The sequence below is a fragment of the Diaporthe amygdali genome (assembly GCF_026229845.1).
Source record: "Diaporthe amygdali strain CAA958 chromosome Unknown NODE_2_length_3802984_cov_64_841326, whole genome shotgun sequence".
NCBI lineage: Eukaryota > Fungi > Ascomycota > Sordariomycetes > Diaporthales > Diaporthaceae > Diaporthe > Diaporthe amygdali.
This window is the reverse complement of record NW_026517022.1, coordinates 1,035,439-1,060,210: the sequence shown is the minus strand read 5'-3', so window position 1 is coordinate 1,060,210 and position 24,772 is coordinate 1,035,439. Positions and strand designations below refer to the sequence as shown.

The window sequence follows — 24,772 nt, the reverse complement described above, 5'->3', positions numbered from 1 at the left end:
AAAAGACAGTTGTGAGACAGCCAGGAAAGAGGCGACACCTGTGCAACCAGGGCCGCTTGTCACACCCCCACGGGCTGCAAAGGTTTCGCCCATCGCGATCGATTGGGGTCCGTCTCGGCTCGACAGCGCAATTGTTGCTTGATTGTGTTCTTATTCCCTCCCCTTTTTTCCCAATACGTTCTCAATAGACTTATGAGTCAAGGAACAAATCTCCTCCAAGATTCTCTTCTGAATGTTTTCCTGATTATTTGACAAACTCGGAGCTAACAATACTTCCTTCCCTTACTATGCATAAAATGCGTGGGAGGCCGGGTGGTAGACCTACGGCGTCTCGTTGCTTTAATCCCGATGGCACAGCTGAGCCCGATGCAGTTCCATGTGCCTCCGAGGGACAGTCGCACTGTTGCAGTGCTACGGGCGGAATCTGTTTGTCTAACGGCTACTGCATGGACTATTTGCAGCCATTTGCAATTTGGAGAGGTTCATGTACTGATGTGACCTGGGGCTCGACCAGCTGCCCTCAACTATGTATTCACTGTGAGATACCTGATCCCAATTTCATTGGATTGACGGTGCAACTTGGCTCTTCTATCTCTTCAGTTCTGCTCACATCAACCACCAAAAGCCAGTGATTACCTCAACCAAGACGTCCGCTTGTCAGTTTGGCGCGCAAACCGCACAAGCGCGTCGGAATATTGCTGCGGCGATGCAGATACCACACAGACAAACTCATCCTTGGCATGTCTTGATGGGAATCCCACCTTTACGCTGCCAAATGCAACACCGTTGTTGGGAGTCGCCGGTCTCTCGAACGCCCAAGCGGTTTCCTCGACGAACTCGTCCTCCGTTACTACTCGCACTGAAACGTCAACAGCCATTCCTACGACACACGACGACGACTGTTCCTCACAGAAGCAAGACACTATTACGGTCGGGGCGGTCCTCGGCGTCTCGATCGTCATTGCAGCTATCGCACTGATTGTGTGGGCCCTATGGGAACGCAGACAGAAGGTACTGTGGTGGCAGCGTGCGATTGGCGCCGCGCCGCACTGGCCCCCGGAGAACGCGCCGTGGATGAGAGTGCAGTGTCCGAAATCTAAGCCTCCGCCTTGTCCGGTGACTAGGGCTAAGCTGGCATATGCGAATCATCAAAAGCAACGTTCACAGCAGCAGGAGCCTGCCCCGTCTTATGGGCATCAACAGTCTGAAGCCGGTCAACGGGAGTACGAGCAGCAGATGGGTCAAACCCATATTTCCAGTCCACAACGTCCACGGGAAATGCCGGATGGGATGCCTGCGGCGGCCGAGATGGACGCGACGTGAGGAGCATACGTGTGGCCAAGGACTGGCTTGCAGAAATTTGGGCTCATCTCGTGCTACTTCACAAAATGGTTGCTGATGAATTCAGAGACTGAAAACCAGTTCGCTAATTCCAGTGAGTATGGACGAGTAAAGAAACACTGATATGGATCGTCGAGTGGTACAACAGACAACAGAGTTGGTCCAGAAGTGAGGAAGTCTGCCGACAACCCACGGTGAGTGTGAGCGTTGAACGGATGATCGTTGCTTCAAAAATCTATGTCTAGGGCTGGCATGGTTGATACGTAGATAATAATACGCATTGGACGTACATAATCGCAAAACCTTGAGTCCGGCTGGTATGTCTTCCCATTTTGTGACTCAGTCAAGAAGAGATAGAGTATGCAAAATGGAACCTACAGACTAACCTCGAGGTATGTGCAGAGACTAAGACCATTGTAAGGACTCTGCGGAAGGTTTTTGTCTGTGAAAGGGAAGTCCTTTACGACCCCAAGGTTCTTCCCACACCATGTTCAAAGAACGAGTACCAACGCCGTTTGATATTGCTTGTATTAAGGGCCATGATGGTGACACAGAAGATCGGACTTTATCCGTGTATACTGCAGACGAGGTCACCGCGGCTCTAATTGTTGCGACCAGGGACTGTGTTTCCTTTTCGAAAATTGTAAGGGCGGCGGAGCGTATCATCTAACCGGGTTGACGGTCGTAGATAAGTACTTTCTATTGAGATTGTGATAGCCTTTTCGTAGTTAAGTAGAAAAAACATCACAGGAAGCTCTATGGATAAAAATCTACTAGTTATCATGGAATAGGCCGCAAAGACTTCTGTGGGTGCGCTAAGCTCCAAGCTTGGTCTTATCTGTTAAACACCGGTACAGCGTTTTTCTCACTTCAGCATGACTCACTGGCTTATTTGCTGATGCCACAAGCCGTTTTCGAGTGAATGATGTTTTTCTTACTGGGCAGCCGGTCAATTGAATGCCCAATCTGGGGCAAGCTTCATCGAGTAGGCACTTAGTGTGCACTCCGAATGTCCATGAGCAGACCGCGAAAAGGAAGAAGGGCTTCTTGGTCTTTGTATAGACACATGGACAATTTAGACATTGAAAGAATCGTACGAAACGAAAATCATGTATCTATGTAAATGAAAGGGTGATCTTGAACGAAAATGCATTAGTCCAGGGCTGTGCAACCACCCTGGTAAGCTGACTGCATGCAGGCGCTGCCCTCCGCTGGAAAACGCGGAAGCGCTGGGAATGTTTGAGAGCCTTCCTTTTCCGCCCAAGCGACTCTATGTATTTGGAAGGCCTTCAGTGTCATCTAGAATATCTTGCTGTCCTTACATCGCTTCTTGGATCCTATCCATCAGGTATTTGCTGAGCCTCTCGATCCGTCACTGTCTGCAGTGATTTTCAACCGAGCACTATCATTCTACGAGCTGGGTACTGTCCACCATCAAGATGGAGCAGGATGGCCTCGATGACAACGTTGCAGTCATGGACGCTTGGTATTCGCAGTATTTATCAGCGAAGAACATCGACGCAGTTTCAGACTCTATACAATCGGAACCGCTTGACCTCCAAGCAGTCGAAGATCAGATCCTTGAGGCCATGAACGATACCAACGTCGTCGCCGGATTCTGCTCCCCATGCCAAGCCATGTTAGACAATTGGCCCGATTTCGAGGCATACACAGCAGAGGAACGCCTCGAGGAAGACTCAAGTGGAAGCGATGCTGAATCCTCCTCGCTGTCCGTGGGCTTCAGTGCCACATCAAAATTTTGGCTGGATCCCGTCTATGGGATCACAGCCAGCTTGCCATGCCAGGCACAAATGATCGGTCTAATGGCAGCTGCAAGAAATGGTTGCAGGTGCTGCGGCCTGATTGCGCAGTGTATGAAAGATGCCGGACTTTTAGAGGTGTATATGAAGACCGAAAGGAGGCTTCGTAGACTAGGTAAATCCTCACAAATTTCCCTGGTACTTCGTGAGCGGTAAGTACAATTCGCCTTTCTGATGTCTTGTAATTTCGTTACCTGAAAAAGTCTGTTCACTATCTAGTAACGGCAGTCAATCTTTGAATGCGCTGTTATTACCCATTGCATGCGTTTTCATCGGGCCAGTTTATATATGCCTCATCAGCACAGCTATCAAATTTACACGGCACCATCGTAAGATTCGCTAAATAATCTCTTTTCCAGGGATGAAGCAAGTTACACGAGCATACTTCCTTTACCAGGTATAGATCGCACACACATAATTTCGATTGATTTGGGTGTATATTTCCTTATCTTCCCTCACCCAGAGAACTGTAAGTGACAGAACAAACTCCCCTTGAAGTTACCGGTTCCCTAACGCTCATGGAACATTGTTCAGCCCCGTACCCTCATTCCGCACAAGCATTCCACAGCCCGGGCACTAATGATCAATCTTTGATGCTCGTCAATCACTGGACCAAGACGTGTCTGGCATCCCACCAGATCTGTAACCACAGACAAACTCGACAATACCCGAGCCGCCTCTTGTCTATCGCCAAGGACTCCGTACGGCTTGTACAAACAATTGACTGGCCCGACCGTCCTCATTACGCAACTCTGAGCCATTGCTGGGGCAACAAGAAGTTCCTTAAACTTTTTACAACAAACCTTGAAGAGCTGCAGAGATGTATTCCAGCAGATTCGCTCACAAAGACATTCACTGATGCCATCAAAATTTCTCGAAGTGCAGGCATATCATATCTTTGGATCGATTCATTATGCATCATTCAGGACGACCATCATGATTGGGAGGTAGAGTCCAGCAGAATGACCTCGGTCTACGGCGGGTCTTCTCTCAACATCGCCGCGTCGTCGGCAAGAGACGGGACTGAGGGCTGCTTTCTGAAACCTGATGAATACTTCGCGGGCTTTGCAGCAGAGATCTGCATTGATGGGCAAAAACGAGCGTGTGACTTCATCCAAGTCGACGAGTATAGCTACTGCGTTAGCGGAAGTCACTTAGCATCGAGAGGCTGGGCCTTACAAGAAAAGGTCCTTGCCCCGCGAACATTACATTGTGGGGACCGAGGCCTATTCTGGGAGTGCAGGACCGACATGGCCTCCGAGTATTTTCCTGATGGCTTCATTGGAGCCAGACGCCAGCTTTCCCCGTATAGCTTGTTGTTACATCCAAATCGGCTGGCAGATACGTGGGATCTGGTACGAGACAAGTTCATTACATGCGACCTGACTTGCCCTGAAGATAAGCTAGTGGCTTTGTCTGGCGTTGCCCGCGCAGTCAGCGAGATGACAGGGGACCAATACGTCGCAGGTTTATGGCGCAAGAATCTGGAGGCCGAACTCTGCTGGAGAGTATCAAAACCACAACCAAAGCCCCCATACCGCGCACCATCATGGTCTTGGGCAGCAGTGGACGGTCCTGACTATGCTCTAATGAGATATATTTACAGCGCTTCTGACACAGCTTACGTTCATGTGCGCTCCGTATCTGTGACAAACACCGGTGTCGATCCCTTTGGAGCCGTTTCGGACGGGAGCTTGTTGCTCGACTGTGAAGTAGTTCGAGAAGGGATTGTTGGGAAGTTCCAGTCAAGCTCTAAAACTAAAGAGGTGGACTTCGAGCTCTCACCGTGGACTTGTCTTGCCGATTTGGGGCGCGAAGGTCATGGATTCCCGTTTGAACTGGATTGCGCTGAGGAAGAGGACGCGCGTCTGGGACAAGCCGTATACTTCGTACCTCTCCGAAAAAAGCTTCAAAATCGACATTGCCACCGTGAAAGAAGGGACACTTCGGTCATTGACTCACAGGGAATGATCGGAATTGTGCTTGAAGCAGTCAATTCCTCCAAACTCACGTACAGGCGTATTGGGTCTTTCGATTACAGGTCATGCAATATGTGTCCTGCTGCTCCTCTCTGGAAGTTTGAGGAAATATTGGGAAGGAATGAGAGAGGTGCTACCCTTCGCTTGATCTAGGGATGATCGAATCTCCGTCAGCATGTCTGTTGGGTTTCGGGATAAGCGTGGGAGCAGCGTGGGAGCAGCAAAGCTCTGGATTGGACTGCTGTTGGAATACAAGAGTTGAATAAGGGGAGGGTTCCATGGGTTTCTGAGATGATTCTAAGATAGGATGTCTTGTTTCCTATAGGATCGCCAGTTCAAAAGAATTGTCTATATTGAGGGCCTCTCGGGCCGCATCTCCCACGACTAGTCTACTAAGGAATCATGTCATTATTCCCTGCAATGACAAATTTCAGGACTTTGTCATCATCGCAGACTCTTGGAATGGTACAAGCCTTTCTCGGGACTCATGCTACAGTATGTGGATAACCAACGTGAGTAAGGCCTAGTCGAGAGTGAGTTTCACCGAAGTGCGACATCCCATTCTGCTGCAAGCTCAGAACTGGATTGTGGAGTGTTCGTCAGCGGTTGGGGAGCTGTAGCCAAGATTCTTCCCACTTCATATCCAAAGACCGAGTACCTGACGCCGCCTGATGGTGTATGTCTTGATGGCCAATGTTTCATATTACACAAGTTGTCTAACACACTCATGAACCAAAGGACTTGCATTGGGCAGCTTTCTTCAGACTACGTAAAAGGTGTGTTGGCCAGTCTCCTCGTTATAGCTCCAGCAGGGCAAATCCCGTTCATTGCCGAGTGGACGCAACGCGCTCGGTCCTATGGAAACATCCGTCACGTGCCCGATGCGTTCAAACCGTCCCATGCTCGCATCCACAGATTTCAAAAGCAAGCCTTGGACGTTTGAGTAATTCTGAGAAGTGATAGAAGACTCCGAAAACGTGTCCCCGGCCCAAGTAATCATAATGTAGTAGTAGATGGTGTTGTCGGTTTCAGCATCCTCCGCCAAAGTGCGATCATAGAGGACTTCGAGTTCGACTTCTGGCTCCTTGTCAAAGTCAAAGTCCAAAAGATCGTAGACAGGTGCACAGTCTTCATAGCCGATTGATGGAAAGGCATAGCTGAAATGCGCAGGGCAGTTACGAGTTGCCATCCGGCGGCAGGATCTTAAGAACCCCTGTATCCGAACCTCGACTTCAGGCAACGAGATAGGGCCGAATATGTCATCTTTTAGAATATCATCTGGAGACTGCCACGCAGTAGAACCCGGATCGGCAATCTTCTTCCGGTAGTGGACAAAGGCTGCGGATGCAATCGCACGATCTTCGCACTTATTAGGGCGCACTGGTGGACCGGATGGTAACACCATGCGACTTGCGCACGAAACCTTAATCCAGGAAAATGTAGGCATATAAAACTCCGTCGATATGCAATGTTCGGTGTCATTGCTCCCGATGAACCAAGTCAACGACCAAGGTAAAGATTGTGCCCACAAACCTACGGCGTACCGGTCTCTGAGGATATGACACAGTTCCCTGGCTACACCAGCAATAGCAACTAGCCTGTCGGAAGATTTGGTGAGCTTACAGGCCATGTAATCCTTGACTACTCCCGACCACCAGTCTAGAAGACTTCTCCTACGGGATGCCGCAAGCTCACCGCCGGTAAGGCAAAAATGATGAGGTTCTCGAAGAGGGCTTTGTGGCAACTCTTCATTGGCAAAGCCTTGGCCTTTTAAGCTGCTGAAATTCTCCTTGCATAAAGGTGAAGTTGAGACTGGCGAAGGCAGAATTTCACACTTCCAACCCTGCCCGCACTCCCACGATACCTGTTGAGGCGAGAAGTGCAATGCCCGTGGTGCGAGCAGCCGTTCCTGCAAGACCCATCCTCGGCAGTTGAGAGGCGACCTTACAACCTCATCATGCCATAGATTGGGCTGCACGATGTAGTGCGGAACTTCAGGTGACGGTCTGGAATCCAGGTTCGGAGACCTGTTTTCAGGATCCTTCCACCTCAGCGTGACATGGCACGGAGAGTACAAATCATCTCTCTGGAAGAAAAGGCCATTGTTCTCATCACCCCAATCAGCTGAAATGTTGCAGAATGAGTTCGAATACACCTGGGCCATGGTTGTACACTCCTTTCGCCAGTCAGCACCACCATCACCAGACTGAATAATACATAGGGAGTCAATCCAGATGTATTTGTCCAGTCGTTGGGCAATAGTTAAGGCGTCTTGAAAAGTTCTGCGGAGGCTCGTGGTTGGCAAGCCCCGTTTGAAGTCTGGAAGCTTGTCCGTCGTAAGCTGCATGAACTCAGTGTCGCCCCATCGGTGGCTTAATGTAAGATATCCTTTGCCTCTTTGGAATGTCTTGGAATCGGAACGGACGACCCTGAATGATTCCGGTGTAACGAGCTCGATTAAACGGGTTGGATACCACTTTTGGCCAACTTTGTCTTTGTCTGAACACTGGTGCTGCCCAGAGCACTCCTGGAGCCACCCCTCGATAGTCAATCAGGTTGCCATAGACCTAGTGTTGCCAGGTAGCGATCTTGCTAGCCCTAGTTAATACGCATCTGTGAAATGATTAGCGTTGTAATTCGAGAAGGCTTCATATTATCAGCCTCAACACATGCCTACCTCGCTCACTGATAAATATTGGCCCATCGCTCACATTAAGCTTGTACCGCGCCATCCCCAAGTGATTGTGCCACTTGCCCCGATCGAAATCCTCAGGTATTGTTAAGTGTCTCAAATAGTCATCCTTGTACTTCGCGATGAGACAGAATTTGAGGCTTGTGACTTCTCCGCCGTGTGAATCCCACACGGTATCAATTGCTAAGCCTGCGAACGAAACACCTGGCAAGACCTCACTCTAGGCAGTTGCATCGGTCGAAAGCTTGAGCCACTTGAATCAAGCGTGCTACCTCGCCCAAGCGGATGATCCGGCACCGTTCCCTCTGCTAACAATCTAAAGCTATCCCGCACCTCCTCTGGGAGTAATTGGAACATGTACGCACAAATGTAACACTGTCGATTCTTCGCTTCAATGAAGCTCCAGATGCTATCGTGGCGTGGGAATAGCACGTGAGTCTCCAGGCCTTCTCTCGTCAGGGCGGACAAGCACGCACGACAAAGACGAGAATGCTGCGGTCCTGCATCATGAGTGGCTGCACGCGATCCATCGCTGACTTTGCTGTCCATCTCACGCAATGTGACTCAACCTTGGGGTTGTTTGATTCTGCCCAGATTTAAGGGTCCGATCAAGTGGGCCAGGGGCTGTTGTGATATGCCAGTATGACATGTACAAAATTGAATCCGTCATTATCAGTGTACTAGCAGTCAGACAACAGGGGTCGATACGTCTGTAAGAGGTGAGGTCGGAATTAGCTCATGTGGATTGGTGGGGTGGGTGTTTCGTTTGCTTGCAGCTGACAGTGAGGCTCAACTTTCGGACTCCGTAGCTCGACCGGCATCAGCGGATCAGCGGCTCGGGCCCACTGTTGGAGGAGCGACTGCAATACTTCTACTGCTGTCAGATCAATTCCAATTCTGTACGCTTCTTCTCAGACACGAGCCACTACTGACTCGCTGGATACCTTCCGACATCCGGGAGATGGCGCAGACATCAGGTAAACCCGTGATTGTCCAGTGGATTGTAGACACACGGAAGCTATGGCCAAGCGCCGAGAAGACAGCGCAGCTCGAGACAGCTGTATGTGAGCCATTCCCGTCCTCAATCAAATACTCATAATTCACAAGCTGATCAATAGTCATGACAAACAGGCCGCGAGGGCCCTTGCCCTCCTCACGCAGGATGAGCGGAAGGCTGTGCTGCGGTACCTATTCGTCCGCGACGCCAAGATGTCGCTGGCCTCGCACCTGCTGAAGCACTACGTGGTCAGCAAGTTCTGCGGCGTGCCGTGGTGGGAGACCAAGATCACGCGCAACGCAAAGACCAAGCCGGTCTACATCGACACGGCAACGGGCAAATCGCCGGTTGAGTTCAACGTGACGCACCAGGCGGGGCTCGTCGCTATGGTGGCGTCCTACGGCTACGAGGACGTCGACGTCGGCGTAGACATTGTATGTGTCAACGAGAGGCAGGATCGCGACCATGCGGCCATCGGCAGGGAAGGGTGGGGGTCCTTTGTGGACATGCACGCGGACGTGTTCGCACCGTCCGAGGCCAACTACCTCAAGTACCAGGTCCTGAGCGCGGTGCCGGGGCTGCCCAAGGGGGCGACGCCGGCGCAGGTGGTGGACTTCAAGCTCAGGTGCTTCTACACGCTGTGGTGCCTAAGGGAGGCGTACGTCAAGATGACCGGGGAGGCGCTGCTGGCGCCATGGCTCAAAGTGCTGGAGTTTAGGAACTTCAAGCCCCCGCAGCCCACCGAGTCGTTCGATGGGTCGAACGCGGACGGGTCCGATGCGGTCAAGGAACATGACATCTGGTTCGAGGGCAAGAAGGTGGACGATGCGAACGTGTGCCTCAGGTCACTGGGGCCGGATTACATGACCTGCACGGCGGTCAGGACGCCGCAGCAGAAGGAAGTGGGGTTGGATCTGGATCTCGGACCATTCGAATTACTCCCCCTGGATGAGATCTTGGAGTTTGCCGAGTCTAGGATATAGTCTAGAGATATCTATAAACAGAGGTCTGGCTGTGGCGGTGGTGTGGCATCAGCCAATGCAGGAGACTTGCTGCTGACACGACAGTTGATGGCATGTGATAATTGGCCTTTGCTGGTGGCCCTCCTCGAGCTATTGCTGATGCCGTTTGAAACGACGCAGGCCATTCCTGACCTCTGAAACGAAACAAGTCGGCCGCGTTCCTAATGATACATAATCCCACCCAGCAGAGCTGAGCTGCATGTCGTCAAACTGGTCGTATTTGGAACTGGAACCGGAACTGGAGCTGGAACAGGTTTGCCTCATGCACGGGTTCGTCCCATGCCAAGTCTGGGTATAGATAGACAGATACAGCGCAGCTGGTCATAACGCAGCACTGAGCAAAGCCACGGACAGCTAGAGGCCGCCTAGGATCAACCCTACCCAATCACGCTTTGCTGGTGCTGTGGGGTCGGCGGGGCCCAAATTTAGCGGCGTGGATCAACGTCATCTCTCTCTTTCTCTTGTGCCGTGGCCTCGACCCTGAGCTGTAAGCCCAAGCCCCCAGGCCCTAGGTCCAGGTCCCAAGTCCCGAGTCCAAGGTCCAAGGTCCAAGGGCTTCGTCTCCAGACTAACTCCAGATCGTTGACTCCAGTTTCGCAATCCCACATTGAACAATAGACTTTTTGACATGGCATAGTCATCCTCGCCGATCATCTCTAGACCTAGAATCACCACACAGCATTATCCTCCTCTTCATCCCCTCCTTTTCAAACACCCTAATCAGCGGCAGACATTCTTTCTTCTCCTTTGCTTGCTTTGCCCTCTCTCTGCCTTCTGCCAACTAATCCACCTGTCTTCCAAAACGTACCCCACCGAATTGCCCCCCTTTCATATACATCAACAGCCACCGTAACCACACTCTTAATCAACCACCCGGCAGACCAACCACCGGCATTTTTGTGAGACCTTTCGAGATTCCACGAGTCTCCCACCCCTGGACATGTCCGAGTCTGGCGATAGGTATGGCGATTGCCTGTGTTGTTATTGTTATTATTGGCAGTCCTGTCACTCGCTGAGAGCTGCATGCTAATGCGTGGGTCATTCTTGGCTCTCCAGTTCCCACAAGCGCTCCAGATCGGCAGCTGCTCTGTCCCTCCTTCGACGTGTCCGCGAACCCGACGACACTCCCCAAAGCCCTGTCGGCTCTGGCTCCTCCCCAGTAGCTTCCCATCCCCCCTCTGCCGCTCCGACAGTCTCCATGTCGCACCAACAAGCAAACAGGAGCCAGGGCTCCAGGCTCTCTCTTGCCGGCTCTGTCAGCGGCCGCGTGCCCTCATACCAAACCCAGCCTCAAGCTCAGTCCCCATCGCCAACCACCCCGAAGGCCGCTGCCACGACAATCTACGACAAGGGAAACACAATCGAGCAGTCCGTCCGCAAGTTTCGAATCGTCGAGGCTCTGCGCAGCGGCGATACCGCTTCCATCTCCAGGGCCATCCGCGAAACCTCAGAAGGTGGGCCGAGGCCTAGCACTTCCTCCATCAATACCCTGTCGGGAGGAGCGCTGGATGACACTACAGTACTCCATCTCGCTATCCAGGTTGCCGAATTCCCCGTTGTCGAATATGTCATATCCGACGGTGCTGGCTACGTGGACATCAACGCAAGAGACAAGGACGGCAACACGGCGTTGCATATCGCAGCCTCCCAGGGCAGGACTTCGATCGTGAAGCTGCTCCTGGAGCAGAAGGACATCAACGATGCCCTTGCGAACAACCAGGGACGCCTGCCGCTTGACTTGGCTCGAAATGCCGAAATCTTCCAGTCGCTGCAGCTGTCCCGGTCTTTGTTCGCGGAATCAAAGATCAAGCAGGTTCAGGAGCTCATCAATCAGCAAGACTACAAGGCCTTGGAGCAGGTTCTCGAGGAGACTCGCCTCAAGACTGTCTTGGACATCAACAGCACCGAGTTCGTCCTCGACCCGTTGACGGCCCAGGCCGGCGGTACGCTTCTCCATGAAGCCGCCCGTCGCAAGAACACTGCGCTCATCCAAATCTTGCTTCTGCACGGCGCGGATCCCTTCAGGCGAGACCGGAAAGGGAAGCTGCCCCAGGATGCGACCAAGGACGATGTGACTCGCGCTATGCTCAAGAAGTCACCCGCCGCGGTTGCCGCTCAACGAGGCATCCAGGAGAAGGCCGTCCTTGGAACTGCGTCTCAAGCCGCAGCTGCCGCACCTGGTGATCCTCTCCTGGGCAAGGAGGCCAGAGAGATGAAGGGTTACTTGAAGAAGTGGACCAACTACCGCAAGGGTTACCAGTTGAGATGGTTCGTCCTCGAAGACGGCGTTCTCAGCTACTACAAGCATCAGGACGATTCTGGCTCAGCTTGCCGTGGCGCCATCAACATGCGTATCGCCAAGCTCAACATGAGCCCTGACGAAAAGACCAAGTTCGAAATCATTGGAAAATCTTCCGTCAAGTACACGCTCAAGGCGAATCACGAGGTCGAGGCCAAGAGATGGTTTTGGGCCTTGAACAATGCTATCCAGTGGACGAAAGATCAGGCCAAAGAAGAGAACAGACAGCGTGCTACGAACGCTGAGCTGTTGAGCAAGGCCAAGGAGCAAGTCCAGGGAACCTCGGTTGGCGAAGCCCCGAGCGAGAGTGCCAGTCTCCTCGAACCTGGGCCGCGTGCTAGCACACAGCTCACGCGACTGCAGTCTGGCACCAAGTCGGCGAGCAAATTGACCAGCACGGGAGGCAGTGTCGCTGAGGAGGATGAGACCGACCGCGATACCAGAGCGAATATGTCTGTAATGCATGACGGTGATGAGGAAGATGATGATGGTGATGTATCAAGTGGTCGTGAACAACCAAGTGCGGCGAAGGACGCATTCAACATCACTGCGCAGTCCTTGAAGCTGCAGCTGGAGACGATGGCGCAGGTGAACGCGGCACTGGTCGCAGAGGCCAGTCAGAATCCGAATGTCAAGCTCTCGGACCCCAAGACGGCAGGAGCTCTGGCTACGTATGACGCTGCTATTCGGTCGATGGCTGGGCTCACTGGCGACCTCATGCGGATCTCTCGTGATCGCGACTCTTACTGGCAATACCGTCTGGATCGAGAGGTCGACATGAGGCGCATGTGGGAGGAAAGCATGGCTCAAGTTGCTAAAGAACAGGAAGTCTTGCAGGCCAAGATTGGCGAGGCCGAAGAGAAGCGAAAGCACACGAAACGGATGCTCAAGGAGGTGGTCAGCAATAACATGGCTGAAAGCCAGATAGCATCTCCCGGCCTGTCTACTGGCGCCGACGCTCAAGGAGAGACGGATGATGCCGCGGCCGTGGCCGACCAAAAGTCGCCGACACGAAGCCTTCCACTCAGCCGCCACGAAACTGTGCTCACAGAGATAGCGAATCTCTCAGAAGACGAGTCGGAGGACGATGAGGAGTTCTTCGATGCTGTCGATGCTGGAGAAATCGAAGCAGAGCCACTACCTCCTGCTACGACCACCGACGAAGAGAACAAGCAACTTGTGGCATCGTCTGGTATCGACATCAGCAGCTCTTTCCATGGTTATGAGAATGGCATACGGAAGAGACTTAAAATGGATGCGGACAACCGGCCAAAGATCTCTCTTTGGGTAAGAAAACCGCTGTTGCTATGTACTTTCCGCAGAATACTGACAGATTATGTTTAGGGTATCTTGAAATCGATGATTGGCAAGGACATGACCAAGATGACCCTGCCCGTGACATTCAACGAGCCCACTTCGCTGCTTTACCGCTGCGGAGAGGATATGGAGTATGCCGACCTTCTGGACCTCGCTGCCGATCGTAGTGATTCGATCGAGCGGCTCCTCTACGTTGCTGCATTCGCAGCCAGTGAGTATGCTTCGACGATTGGTCGTGTGGCCAAACCGTTCAACCCCCTCCTCGGAGAGACTTTTGAGTACGTCAGACCGGACAAAAACTACCGCTTCTTCATTGAGCAAGTCAGCCATCACCCACCAGTCGGTGCCGCCTGGGCTGAGTCCCCCAAGTGGACATACTATGGCGAGTCGGCTGTCAAGTCCAAGTTCTACGGCCGATCTTTCGACATCAACCCACTCGGCACGTGGTTCTTGAAGCTTCGCCCTACTGCAGGTGGCGAAGAAGAGCTGTACACGTGGAAGAAGGTGACTTCGTCGGTGGTCGGCATTATCACCGGCAACCCCGTCGTTGACAACTACGGTCCTATGGAGATCAAGAACTGGAAAACAGGCGAGGTGGCACACTTGGACTTCAAGCAGCGTGGCTGGAAGGAGGCATCTGCGTATCAGATTGCTGGCAAGATTGTGGACGCCAACGGGCGCGTTCGCGTCAGCATTGGCGGCAAGTGGAACTCGAAGCTCTATGCTCGTGTCACGCCTGGCTACGAGGCTTCCGTCGAAGCGCCCGCCAACGACAATGGATCGATCTACAAGGGCAGTCTTGGCGAGTCTGACCCCAACAAAGCTTTCTTGATCTGGCAGGCAAACGAGCGTCCTAAGGGCATCCCGTTCAACCTGACGCCTTTCGTGCTCACTTTCAACCACATTGATGACCAACTCAGGCCGTGGATCGCGCCGACCGACTCCCGACTCAGACCTGACCAGCGAGCCATGGAGGAGGGCGAGTACGACTTCGCGGCGACTGAGAAGAACCGCCTGGAGGAGGGGCAGCGGCTTCGCAGGAGGGAGCGTGAGGCCAAGGGCGATGAGTTCGCTCCCGCGTGGTTCACCAAGGCAAGGTGTGAGATCACTGGCGAGGAGTTCTGGAAGTTCAACGGCAAGTACTGGGAGCAGAGAGAGAAGGCTGGCAAGGGTGACGAGAGCGCATGGGCGGGGCTGGAGGAGATCTACTCGTAGGACGGTGATATAAGCTACCTGTTTAGGGGGTGGTAATCTTAACAGGTTTTGTATGGATGGCAGATGTTCAGAGTAATGAGTCAAGACACTGGGCCAATAACGAGAACCCGAATTGCGTAACATCATCGCACGTTTGCACTGGTGAAATCATGTGGCGTTCGAGAACTCACCCCTAGAAGAAAGCTCACAGGTGCTTTACCCTAGGGCTTGCGTGAGTGTTCATGTAGCCTGCCCGACTTTAGCGATCTCTTGACGTACAGCGGTGAAGTGCTTACCTAGCGTACGATGGCGAACATGTGACTGCTAGGAGGTCAGGGCAGAAGCGAAGGAGGATAGATATAAGAAAAGGATAAAAAAAGAATTGCCCTGCCAGAGACGAGAATCGAACCCTGGCTGTCCTCCTCCAACTTGCCCACACGGGCGTAATGGGAAAGCTGGACCACATTTGACCCGAGCAACGGCCCGGGGAACCTGACCGCTCCGCCTTTGTGGTGGAATTAGATGGGATGGGATGGCTTATAAGGGTGGGCAGCGTAGGTCTCGTTTGTTGTGTGGTGTGCGAGTGTCTGCCTCAGGTGACAGGCAGACAGCCTCAGGCCCAAGTTCAAGAATGTGACTGTGGCTCCTCCGACAGCCTCAATGCTCAGTCAATGTATTGACGTCTCCGATCCCGTGGTTGATTCGGCCTGCCATCAGCACCAAGAGCCCCCTTGTGGTTACTTGCTTTTATCGATGACAACTTCGAAATTCGATGGTTCGAAGTTCCAGGGAGGCTAGCAAAGTACAATTCCGCTTTATGTATGTTATAGGAACCTTGGAAGCTATTCAAAGTAGCCGAAAGACCCCCCTTGCAAAGCCTGCGCTGGGACAGAAGAAGTCTTTGTCTCAGTACACAGAAACCCTTCAAGGAAGCGTCGTCAGAACTTTGAGTCTTTAATCTTTATCTTCTAAGTGTATACCATGGGTTTCAACGAAGAGCTGGGGAAAATAGGCCGCAGACTCAGCAGCTCCTCACGGTGTGTAAAAATGCAGGGCAGAAGACAATATTTACGTTGATAGCTGAGAAGCAGTGAGCCTGCTGCTAATGTATGTATGTTGAATTGAACATTTCTTCGAAGGGTTTCGGGTCGGAGTAATCAATTGAGAACTTCGGAGTCTCACGTCTCCGCATCCCACATGCAGCATCGACTCCGAGCCAGAGCCCTCTCTACAACATCACCAAGCGCTTTTGTAGTAGAAGCAAAGAGCAAATATGATTTGGAGTTCTACTAATAATAATAGTTACAAAACTCGAAGCTCAAGGCTGAAATATGCGACACGCTTCGAAACCGCAAATGCGGATGCAGGCTCACTGCACCGCTCGCAATTCTTACCTATAATTCAACGCCACAAAACACTAGAATGCCAAGTACTGAAATAATTCTACCCTTCTGAAAAGTTTGTTCATGACCCAGCAGTGTATGGTTTTTGCTCGCTTGTCTGGGAGTCGTAATTAATGGAGTCCTCACCGGCATGCTTTCCATTTCCAAAGACGAGCCCCGGGTGCCCGACCATGAGGCAATAGACAGCTATGATGATCATTCTGCCACATCGAGACCATGTCAGCACCTTTTCAATGCACAACGACGTAATGGGATACCCCTAGAAGATCACTTACACCCCCTCAAGACCAATAAACAGCCCCTCATCCCTGACCAACTTGCCACCATACCCTTCATGCAGCTCCGCAAGACGGTAGGCGCAGCGGGTCAGGATGAGCAGCGTCGCCGTGGCGATGAAGCCGAAGAAGAGGCCCAGCCGCCTCGTGAACTTGGGCCCGCCGACGGCCCGCGAGGCGCGGGCATAGCGAATCAGGTAGTCGCCGAACAGGGCGCAGAAGATGAGCATAAAGACAACCTGGAGCACGAGCCCCGCGAGCGCGAGGTCGACGCCCGTCTGGTTGGCGCCCTTGGACGTCGTCGACATGGCGCCGCCTGCTGCTTGAATTACCAGACAGATCAGGTCGCCGGGAATGAAGATCCAGTAGTAGAGGCGCGGCCGGAAGCGAGATATTTCGGGGGCGAAGTATTGAATTCTGTGGAGAAAGTGTCAGCTAAAACTGCAACGTGTTGAGGACAAGCCTCTATAGAAAGGACAGGAGGGAATATGGTGTGTGTATGAAGAGACGTACGTCGCGGCGAGTGACACGTAGATAGCCGCTGTGAAATATACCGGGCCGCTCGTTATGCAAACTAAGAAAGAGAGAAGATAATGTGTTAGCTCACGCGCCCCATTCCATCATACCATGAATATAAGAAGTGTCTTACCGATTTGGAGCATGAACCCAGTGAAGTCAAAGGGGTTATTGTACAATATAATCCGGCCGGCGTAGCCCGCAATGGCATTGAGTGCGCCCAGGACCATACAACTCATGAAGAACCACTTCTTCCACCGCCAGCCGAGGTATATGTGAATGCAGGCCGATAGGGCATAGAGGACGATGAAGGAGATGCTTGCGCTCAGGCTGGGCCTGTAGCCATACAGGCTGGCCTCGATCGGGCATATCTCGAGTGTGCAGTTGCCGTCGGGGCCAAATAGGACCACGTCGGGAGGGAGGCGGCTATAGTCTGCCATGTCACTGCTATAATTTTCGAATGGTATGCGGGGGGATCTGGGAGAAAACAGGGCAACACTAAACTTGCGAATTTCAGGCTACCAAAGATGAAGGCTTTGTGAACAGTAACTGCGCTGGCAAGAATGGTCGTCGGAGTTATCCTGGATGATATAACGCGTGCGGAAAAGATCATGGGCACCCGTTAGGCACTGTAAGATTAGGCTCATGTGGTCATGTTATAGTCTCGAGGCTGGTCGGGCCGGGTAAATATCTGATTCTTCTCATCGGGACAATACTACAGTTATCCGAGTAACAAGCAGGGCTGAGGTTCCGCATTGAGCATCACGTCGTCAACTCTGCTGAAAGGATTGCGAAGGAATATGTATCGCGGTACCTCGCCCGGTGCAGGGATCCCGCGCGGGCCGCAAAGTACCAGAGCAGGTATTCCAGCGCCATGTGGGACGATGGCGCACGTCTATGTATGTAAGCCATTCATGGGGCTTAGCGCACTCGCACTCGCATATGGGGTTTTGAAGAGAAGGCGGCACAATCTTGGGCCGTCTCCCGTTCGACACCAACCTGCCGCGTGTGATGACGAGTTGAAAGAGGCCAGGCTTGGCATAACCGCCCGGTCGCCGTTCAGGATTCAGCCCGCCTCATTTGGCTGAAGGCGTGCTCAATGACTGGACGAGCCGCATCGGCACACGGGCCGCCTTCTGTACAGAGAGGTGAGAGGATGGCGCAGACGGTGCCTATTCCCTCTTGCTCCGACTCTTCAACTGGCGTAGGTTTTGCTCATTTGTATCCTTGTTGAAATCAGTCACCCACAAAGACTTTGAGCAGGCCATAATCAATCATAGACTCTGAAAATTCCCGAGAAAGGTCACCACGATGAGTCAGTCAAGAGGCAAGATGCGAGTTTTGGACACCGACGTGGCAAGACGTACCACCCATGATCACCAGCCTCAAGCTAGCGAGGGCCAAGAAGTCACGGCAGTCACCTACAACCACACAGACATGAAGGCTACCAGTAAAATTTGAAGTCAATGTGGTCCATGACCAATGCCATTTTCTGTGCTGATTATTATTACATGTTTCGCTAGATGACGACTCCTGCTGTCCTGAACCAGTTTGGGTTCTCCCGACTGTTATCCGTTCCCGTCGCTTGTCCTCCATCTAAATGTTCAGAGAGTAAGGAAAATTTTGGGTTGCAAGCGAGGAACCTCGGGGCCTAGAGTCCTTCGTCTCTATTACATGTATGTGTGCTGTGCAAAAGGCAGCCATGCTCCTGCACCTGGTATCTCAGACCGTGATGCTTTCCAGAAAAAAACCAGGACCACTGTAAATGCTCTGTCGTAAGGATCGTAAGAAGGAAATGTTTGTGTTGATGCTAATCAGGTATAGTTGTGTGACCAAGGAATTGTGCCGCTGAGGCAGAGTGATATGTGGGTATTGTGTTGTTTGATCTTTTTTTATCGTGGCTCAGCTCTCTTACAGAGCGAGGACGGCAACGACGGCCAGGACAGCAGCGCCGAGGCCAGCTCCGGTCTTTCCAGCTCCGGCAGTGACGACGGTAGTCTGGGAAGCGGAGGGCACAAGGGCCGTTGTGCCTTGGGCAACACCCGACACACCAGCTGAGCTGCCGGTGGGGTAGAGGGGAGCGGCGCCAGATGGGGACACAGCTCCTGCAGTCTCAACGGCCGAAGCAGGGTAGCTTGTGACAGGCACGACGCCAACCTCGGTGGTCGAGATGGCAGTGTAGGTGGTCAGAGCAACCTGGGGCACGGTGAGGACAGTCGACACAGTGAGGGTTGAGGAAGACGATGGCAGAACCTCGCCGGCAGAGTTGGTGCAGGGGACAACGGTGGTGGCTTGGACAATGATAGTGGTAGCAGACGCGGGAGGAGTGGCGGTGGCAGTCAGGTAAGTGGTCAACGAAGCACCAGTGGCCACAGCAGGGTTGTTTCCGGCGTAAGAACCGCAGATACCCTGGAAGTACTGGATGGCCTCAGCGACAGTCTCATCAGAGTCACCGTAAGCGTACAGGCACTGGTAGACGTTCGAAACAAAGGTGGCGTCGGGGCAGTAGCAAGCAGCATCGGCGTTGTCAACACAGCCGACAATGAAGTTCCAGGTGCTGATGCAAGCAGGGACAATGCTCGGGCAGGGCAGAGTCTCAGTGGCAGCAGCAGGGCTCTCAGAGGTGGTGCTGGCAATGGGAGACAGCTCGGAAGTAGAAGACTCAGTAGCAGAGGCGCTCTCAACCGAGGAGGTCTCACCAGCGGGAGGAACCTCGCCAGCGGAAGTGGTCTCGGCAGGAGGGACGACCTGGGTCTGGGTCACAGCGTGGCTGGTGGTGAAGACGGAAGTCTGAGTAGCAGTCACAGGGCAGATGGTGGTGCTGATAGCAACAACCTGGAGTAAATGTTAATAAACGTGTGCGGGTTAAAGAAGACAAAAGAGCATGAAGATGTTACTTACGACAGTGGTAGTGGCAGTCTGGCCCTCAGTGAAACCAGCAGGGCAGCTGACAACCTCGGGTCCGCAGCTGGTGATGGTCTGGATGGAAGTGCTGTAGACGGTGGAGGTAGTCTGGAAGCTGGTAATGGCGGTGCTGGTGATCTCGTAGGTGGTTGACTCGACAGTCGAGGCAGAGCTAGGGACCTCGACGGAGGACTCGACAGTCGAGGAGGCAGTAGCCTCAACGGATGTGGATGTGGACTCAGCAGAGGTGATGGACTCAACAGTAGTAGACTCGGCAGACGAAGGAGCGGGAGGAGTCTGGGAAGCAACAATGGTAGTCTTGGAGCCAGGTCCAGAGGGGCCAGCAGAGCCAGTTGGCTTAACTCCAGTCTCGGAAGGAGAAGAAGGCTTGCCACCGCTAGGTCCAGTAGGAGTGGCCTGGCCTGGAACAGTCTGCGCGGAAGTAGTCTTGATCTGCGTGGAGTGGGTCTGGGTGTACTTGGTGGTGGTGCTGGAAGCGGACGAGCAGTCGAAGGAGACTGTGGGGATGGAGATACCACAGGTCGAGGAGGCCGAGGGGATGTTGTTGCCAGACTGGCCGGTGGGGTAGACGATGGTCACGTTCTTTGCACCACCGCACTGGGAGTTCTTGACCGTTGAGCCCTGGGAAGAGCAGGAGCTTCGCTGCTTGCAGGTCGAGCCGTCGCCCATAGAGAAGTGGAACTCCAAGTCCGCATCGAACTCGGTGATGACGTCGATGGTGCTGACAGAGAAGGACTCGATCTCGGTGTCTGAGCCGCAGCCGAACGAGGGCGAGCTCTCCTTTGAGTGACCACAGCTACCGGTGAGGGTCTTGGAAGTGCGAGGGGCAAAACGGCTGCCGGGCTCACGCTTTCCGTAGCCCTCCTCGCAGCTGAAACCGCCGAAGCTGAAGCCTCCGTAGGATGAGAAAGAGCCAGTTTGAAGGTCACTCCAGTCCCAGCCCTGCTCCTGTTGGGTGTTGCACTTGTTGTCAGTGTTGTCGGGGCAGCTGAAGCCACCAAAGTCGTTCCAGCCCTTCACGTGAAAGTTAGCATACTCTATCCTCCAAGCCGGGGGTTGTGGGTTCTTCTGTTGGACGTACGGTGGCTGATACGGTTGCCGCGAGGGCAAGAATAGAAACAGACTTCATTTTGTGTGTGGTTTTCGAACAGTGGTTATACTTGTGTGTGAATAATGACAGTGGTAGCGATACCAAAGAGCGAATGTAGTCGATATATGTACTCAGTACAGGACGAGTGTGGGTAAAGAGTGGTGGTCGGAGGCAAGTATAGCGAATGACTTGAGACTCCTTGACAGAAGGAAATATAAAAAAATATTCACACAGTTGGTTTGGCGAGAAGAAGCCGACTGTTTGATGGAGAGGAAACCTGAGGAACAGAAATTCAAGAACCGATCACGACAACGGGAAGCAAAGCAGATATATACAGATGCATGGCAGCGCAGAGACTGCAAGGCCGGCGCATGTGGAGGGTCCTCCCCCCCGGGCTTGTCTGCCCATGCACCTGCATAGTACGACGGGGCAGTGGCAGCGGTAGGAGGTGAGGTCACACAGAGGGGCCGAGGAGCAGCCATGCCCATGACCATGAAGGTGGCGCGGTGGGTCGAATATAGCAAGGGGTTCCCAAGACGCAGACAGACCCCTGGTATTTTCCCTTAGAGTTGTTTCTTTCGTGCCTGTCGACTCCACCAGAAGGACTGGCACTAGGCTCGAAGTGTAGCCCTGGCTGTTTCTGATGCTCGATAGGGAATGGGAGGTGTGACCTGGCCGACTGGAACGGCACCAGCCACTGGGTAGGTAGCATCGTCCTTCTCGCGGGCCACCACTTGGCTTGAGATCAGACAGACGGGGATTGAAATAGCAGCGCGGGCATCAGCAACCTCGAGCCATGCTGACGGGCGTTCACACGATTCCCGAATCCTCATACATTCTGGGCAGTCTGGACAGTCTGATGTCGAGCCCAGATGGGTTGAGGCCCGGTCGCCACTGGCCCAGCCACGGCAGGGAAGCGAATAAGACGGCGGGCCAGCGCACAGAGCAAGGCAATCTCTCGATCGGACGAACTGGGCCAGCTGGGGGCTCGCAGACGGAGATGGGGGATCAATGATGGAGGGGAGCAGGTGAGGAGCAGATTGAAGGGTCCGAGTGTTGTGGGTGCTGGCGCTGGCTATGGTATGGTACGTTAGGGTACGGTACGGTATGGCACGGAGGTGCAAGCGAGCCAGCAAGTGGGTGGATGTCGGGTGCTGGTACCAGAAGGAGAGGCAAACTTGCCTGATCAGGTTGAGGACGCGGTGGGGAGTTGCTGTTGCGCGCGGCTCTGTCTGCCAGATGCAGGCGAGTGTCAAACCGCAGGTCAGGGGTAGCCGCTCGTAACCACCCGTTCTGGCACACAATCCCAGTCGGCGGCCTGGACCAGCAGGGTAGGTGCCCAGTCTGCCCCAGTGTGCTGGTCTGCCAGGTACCCGAGTGCCCAGGCCCTTTCCGTCCCATCCTTGTCAGGGGTGGACCAGCCTGCCCAATCAGCTTACACCAGAAGACCTGGACCCCACATGGATTCGTCCAAAGTGCTCCTTCCTGCTGCCATGCGTGCCATGGTATGTGCCCTTAGTGCCCATGTACCTCCGTACCTCCGTACCTCGCTTCGACTCCAGCTCCTTATTGAGAAGTGTTCGGCGCATAACTGGAGTAACTAGCCACTTAGTCATGGCGGAGGAGATCTCAGCTCAATTACAGGAAGATGATTACTCCAGTAGTTGCTGTCGTGATCGCGTCAGACAGGCTACGCCAGATATCCCCGAGAAAAAGGGGGCCGCCATGTGGTGCTGGTGCTGATGCTGGTGCTGCAGCAGCAGCGCACTACCTAGGGATGACCAGAAGCTGAGGACGAAATATGGCAGGCAAGATACCTGCAGCTCGATCTCCAGCTGCATTGAGGGAAACAAGATCCCGTAACCTTGTTGCCCAAGCAAGCTCAAGCAAGAAAAACAAGGCTTGGGCAGGCTGAGAACCGTTGTTTTTCCTGTCTTCGAATAGGAACCTGAGCATACGTTGCCCCAAAATGAACCGCCTGCTGGATTCAATGCAGGGCCTCAGGGAGCTGACCAACAGGAACGGCTCTTGGGGGTGCCCCCCTCCTGTCCCTCCTGTGTCTCCTGCAGACCAGAGCCGGCGCCCTGAAACAAGCTTGACCTGCTCAGCCACCAGCGACCTCCAGTGAAGCGTCCCTTCCCCCCCTGTTGCCCGACACGGCAACTGCGCTAATGCAGGAACAGAGCTGCCAGAGTGGGGATCGCCAGCAGCTATGGGCCAACCATTGCCTTTTCTCCTTGCCGTCCCAATATCGACTCATGACCAGTCGGCTCTTCACACATTCTTTCTGCCATAGACAGTGCAACCACCATCATTTCAAGCAGTCATCCGCAACTATAGTAGCTCCTCAGCATGGTGCACCAATTGACCGACTCGACAACTGTCTCATCTCATCTCATCGTCTGGTCTGGTCTGGTCTGCTTCTGAAGCAGGGCTTCTTCAACCACGACCACGACCAGGCCAGGCCAGACCCAGGCCGATATCCGTCTGACAAGGGGCACGTCCTGGACAGTGGTCATGATCTCCGCGAGGTTGCAGCGTTGTCCACAAAAGCGATAGCAGCATCGGGGAATTTGGTCTTTGCACACCCAGGGACTCGATCATCTTGGCATCTATTCCCCATTCGATCTCTGCAACGGCGCGATGTCCTTCTTCCAGAACTCCAGGCCCACCTCGAGTGCTCGGTAACGTGCCCCTCTCCCGAGCTCTCTCCACACGAGAGCCTGGACACCGCACATCAATCCCGCCCAGACCATCCGCCATTGCACGCAAACTTCGTATTCGACCTGTCGTCAATACAACCACCTTGACTTGGTCAGATGTGACTGGAAATCCCTCCGGATCAACATTCCCGCCCCTTCGCGGTACTCGATCCTCGCCATCCCGCCTCGGACTTGTCCTCAGTGTCGTCAGTTCTATTTATTTCATCTCCGCAAATAGGAGTCGGCGGGATCGGCGGCCTTCAAAGTAATGTGCATGTCAGGGCTGCGGGCACATCTTCGGATCCGGATATGGGGGCATAATCCTATGACGAACTCCTCAAGGATGCCGAGTCAACACGTTGCGAGCCATCACGACACAGGTGCTCTGCTCTGCTCTGCTCAACACAAGCATACTCTCGCAGGACTAGCTAACTTCTTCAAAGCTACTTCCCGCTAGTACCGACAAGCGGTGACGGGGATTGCAGACGCATCTGGCCAGGGTTGGCCGGTTGTTTCATGTTTCAGCCATCCCGTGTTCGTCCCTTTTCCTTTTTCTCTGTCCTCCTCCATCCCCTGGACGCCCGCAGGCTGGGGTTGCATGGCTTCCTGACTCCATCCCCGGTCAGGGTCGACCGGCGGCCACGCAACCTCCAATCTTGGCAGAAACATTTTGCCAGCTGCTCGACAGATCTTGAAGTGGTAATGGGCAACCTGAGTTGGATCTGCCGGATCCACCGCATCAGCAGATAATGTTTTCACGATTAATTGCATTTTACGGTGCGCCGGATTGGGGACCACTGGAGAAAGTCCGATACTCTAGTGCATTGCGGCCCGAGGCTGTGGTCAAGCCCTTTAATTTCCGAGTCTTTCGCACCGGTGCAGAGCCGTCGACATCGGAGGACTCGATGTGCGCGAGATGGCGCAAGCCATCCACAGCCAAGAGTCATTTGGCTTGACAGGCTCGCTTGTTGTATAGTCAAGAAAGCCACACCCAACGGCCTTCATTACCCCCGGCCGAGCGATGAGATCACGATACGATGCGTCTGAATTTTCGGGCAGCCTAGAAGCTGTCAAGTTTCTGCCAAGTCCTGAGACTTGGCATCTTTGGTAAGATGGGACGACAAGACGCTGATTCTTCTCGAACAATGCGCAAACTAAACTATCGCACGGGAATCGGTAGACATAGAGACCGGTATCAAA

General features: G+C 53.4%; 7 protein-coding genes across 7 annotated transcripts; 4 read left to right on the top strand and 3 right to left on the bottom strand.

Moving 5' to 3' along the window:
• Positions 1-526: 526 nt before the first annotated feature.
• On the top strand, positions 527-1,323 carry J7T55_011675 (uncharacterized protein; the record flags this gene model as incomplete). Its single annotated transcript, XM_053136484.1, has 2 exons — positions 527-537; positions 630-1,323. The coding sequence occupies 2 exons, from the start codon at positions 527-529 to the stop codon at positions 1,321-1,323; spliced, it is 705 nt and encodes a 234-aa protein (XP_052999481.1).
• A 1,457-nt stretch (positions 1,324-2,780) lies between these two features.
• J7T55_011674 (heterokaryon incompatibility protein) lies at positions 2,781-5,132 on the top strand (the record flags this gene model as incomplete). Its single annotated transcript, XM_053136483.1, has 3 exons — positions 2,781-3,213; positions 3,696-4,840; positions 4,926-5,132. 3 exons carry the CDS (start codon positions 2,781-2,783, stop codon positions 5,130-5,132), a joined length of 1,785 nt encoding a protein of 594 aa, XP_052999480.1.
• Positions 5,133-5,900: 768 nt separating this feature from the next.
• On the bottom strand, positions 5,901-7,304 carry J7T55_011673 (heterokaryon incompatibility protein; the record flags this gene model as incomplete). The annotated part of the gene is made up of 3 exons (XM_053136481.1): positions 5,901-6,520; positions 6,685-6,711; positions 6,764-7,304. 3 exons carry the CDS (start codon positions 7,302-7,304, stop codon positions 5,901-5,903), a joined length of 1,188 nt encoding a protein of 395 aa, XP_052999479.1.
• Positions 7,305-8,793: 1,489 nt separating this feature from the next.
• Positions 8,794-9,812, top strand: J7T55_011672 (phosphopantetheinyl transferase; the record flags this gene model as incomplete). Its single annotated transcript, XM_053136480.1, has 2 exons — positions 8,794-8,892; positions 8,964-9,812. The coding sequence occupies 2 exons, from the start codon at positions 8,794-8,796 to the stop codon at positions 9,810-9,812; spliced, it is 948 nt and encodes a 315-aa protein (XP_052999478.1).
• A 979-nt stretch (positions 9,813-10,791) lies between these two features.
• J7T55_011671 (uncharacterized protein) lies at positions 10,792-14,682 on the top strand (the record flags this gene model as incomplete). The annotated part of the gene is made up of 3 exons (XM_053136479.1): positions 10,792-10,811; positions 10,908-13,437; positions 13,495-14,682. 3 exons carry the CDS (start codon positions 10,792-10,794, stop codon positions 14,680-14,682), a joined length of 3,738 nt encoding a protein of 1,245 aa, XP_052999477.1.
• A 1,443-nt stretch (positions 14,683-16,125) lies between these two features.
• J7T55_011670 (parasitic phase-specific protein psp-1) lies at positions 16,126-17,295 on the bottom strand (the record flags this gene model as incomplete). Its single annotated transcript, XM_053136478.1, has 4 exons — positions 16,126-16,264; positions 16,340-16,756; positions 16,853-16,913; positions 16,989-17,295. 4 exons carry the CDS (start codon positions 17,293-17,295, stop codon positions 16,126-16,128), a joined length of 924 nt encoding a protein of 307 aa, XP_052999476.1.
• Positions 17,296-18,766: 1,471 nt separating this feature from the next.
• J7T55_011669 (dhesin protein mad1) lies at positions 18,767-20,909 on the bottom strand (the record flags this gene model as incomplete). The annotated part of the gene is made up of 3 exons (XM_053136477.1): positions 18,767-19,690; positions 19,757-20,794; positions 20,862-20,909. The coding sequence occupies 3 exons, from the start codon at positions 20,907-20,909 to the stop codon at positions 18,767-18,769; spliced, it is 2,010 nt and encodes a 669-aa protein (XP_052999475.1).
• Between the last annotated feature and the right edge of the window lie 3,863 nt (positions 20,910-24,772).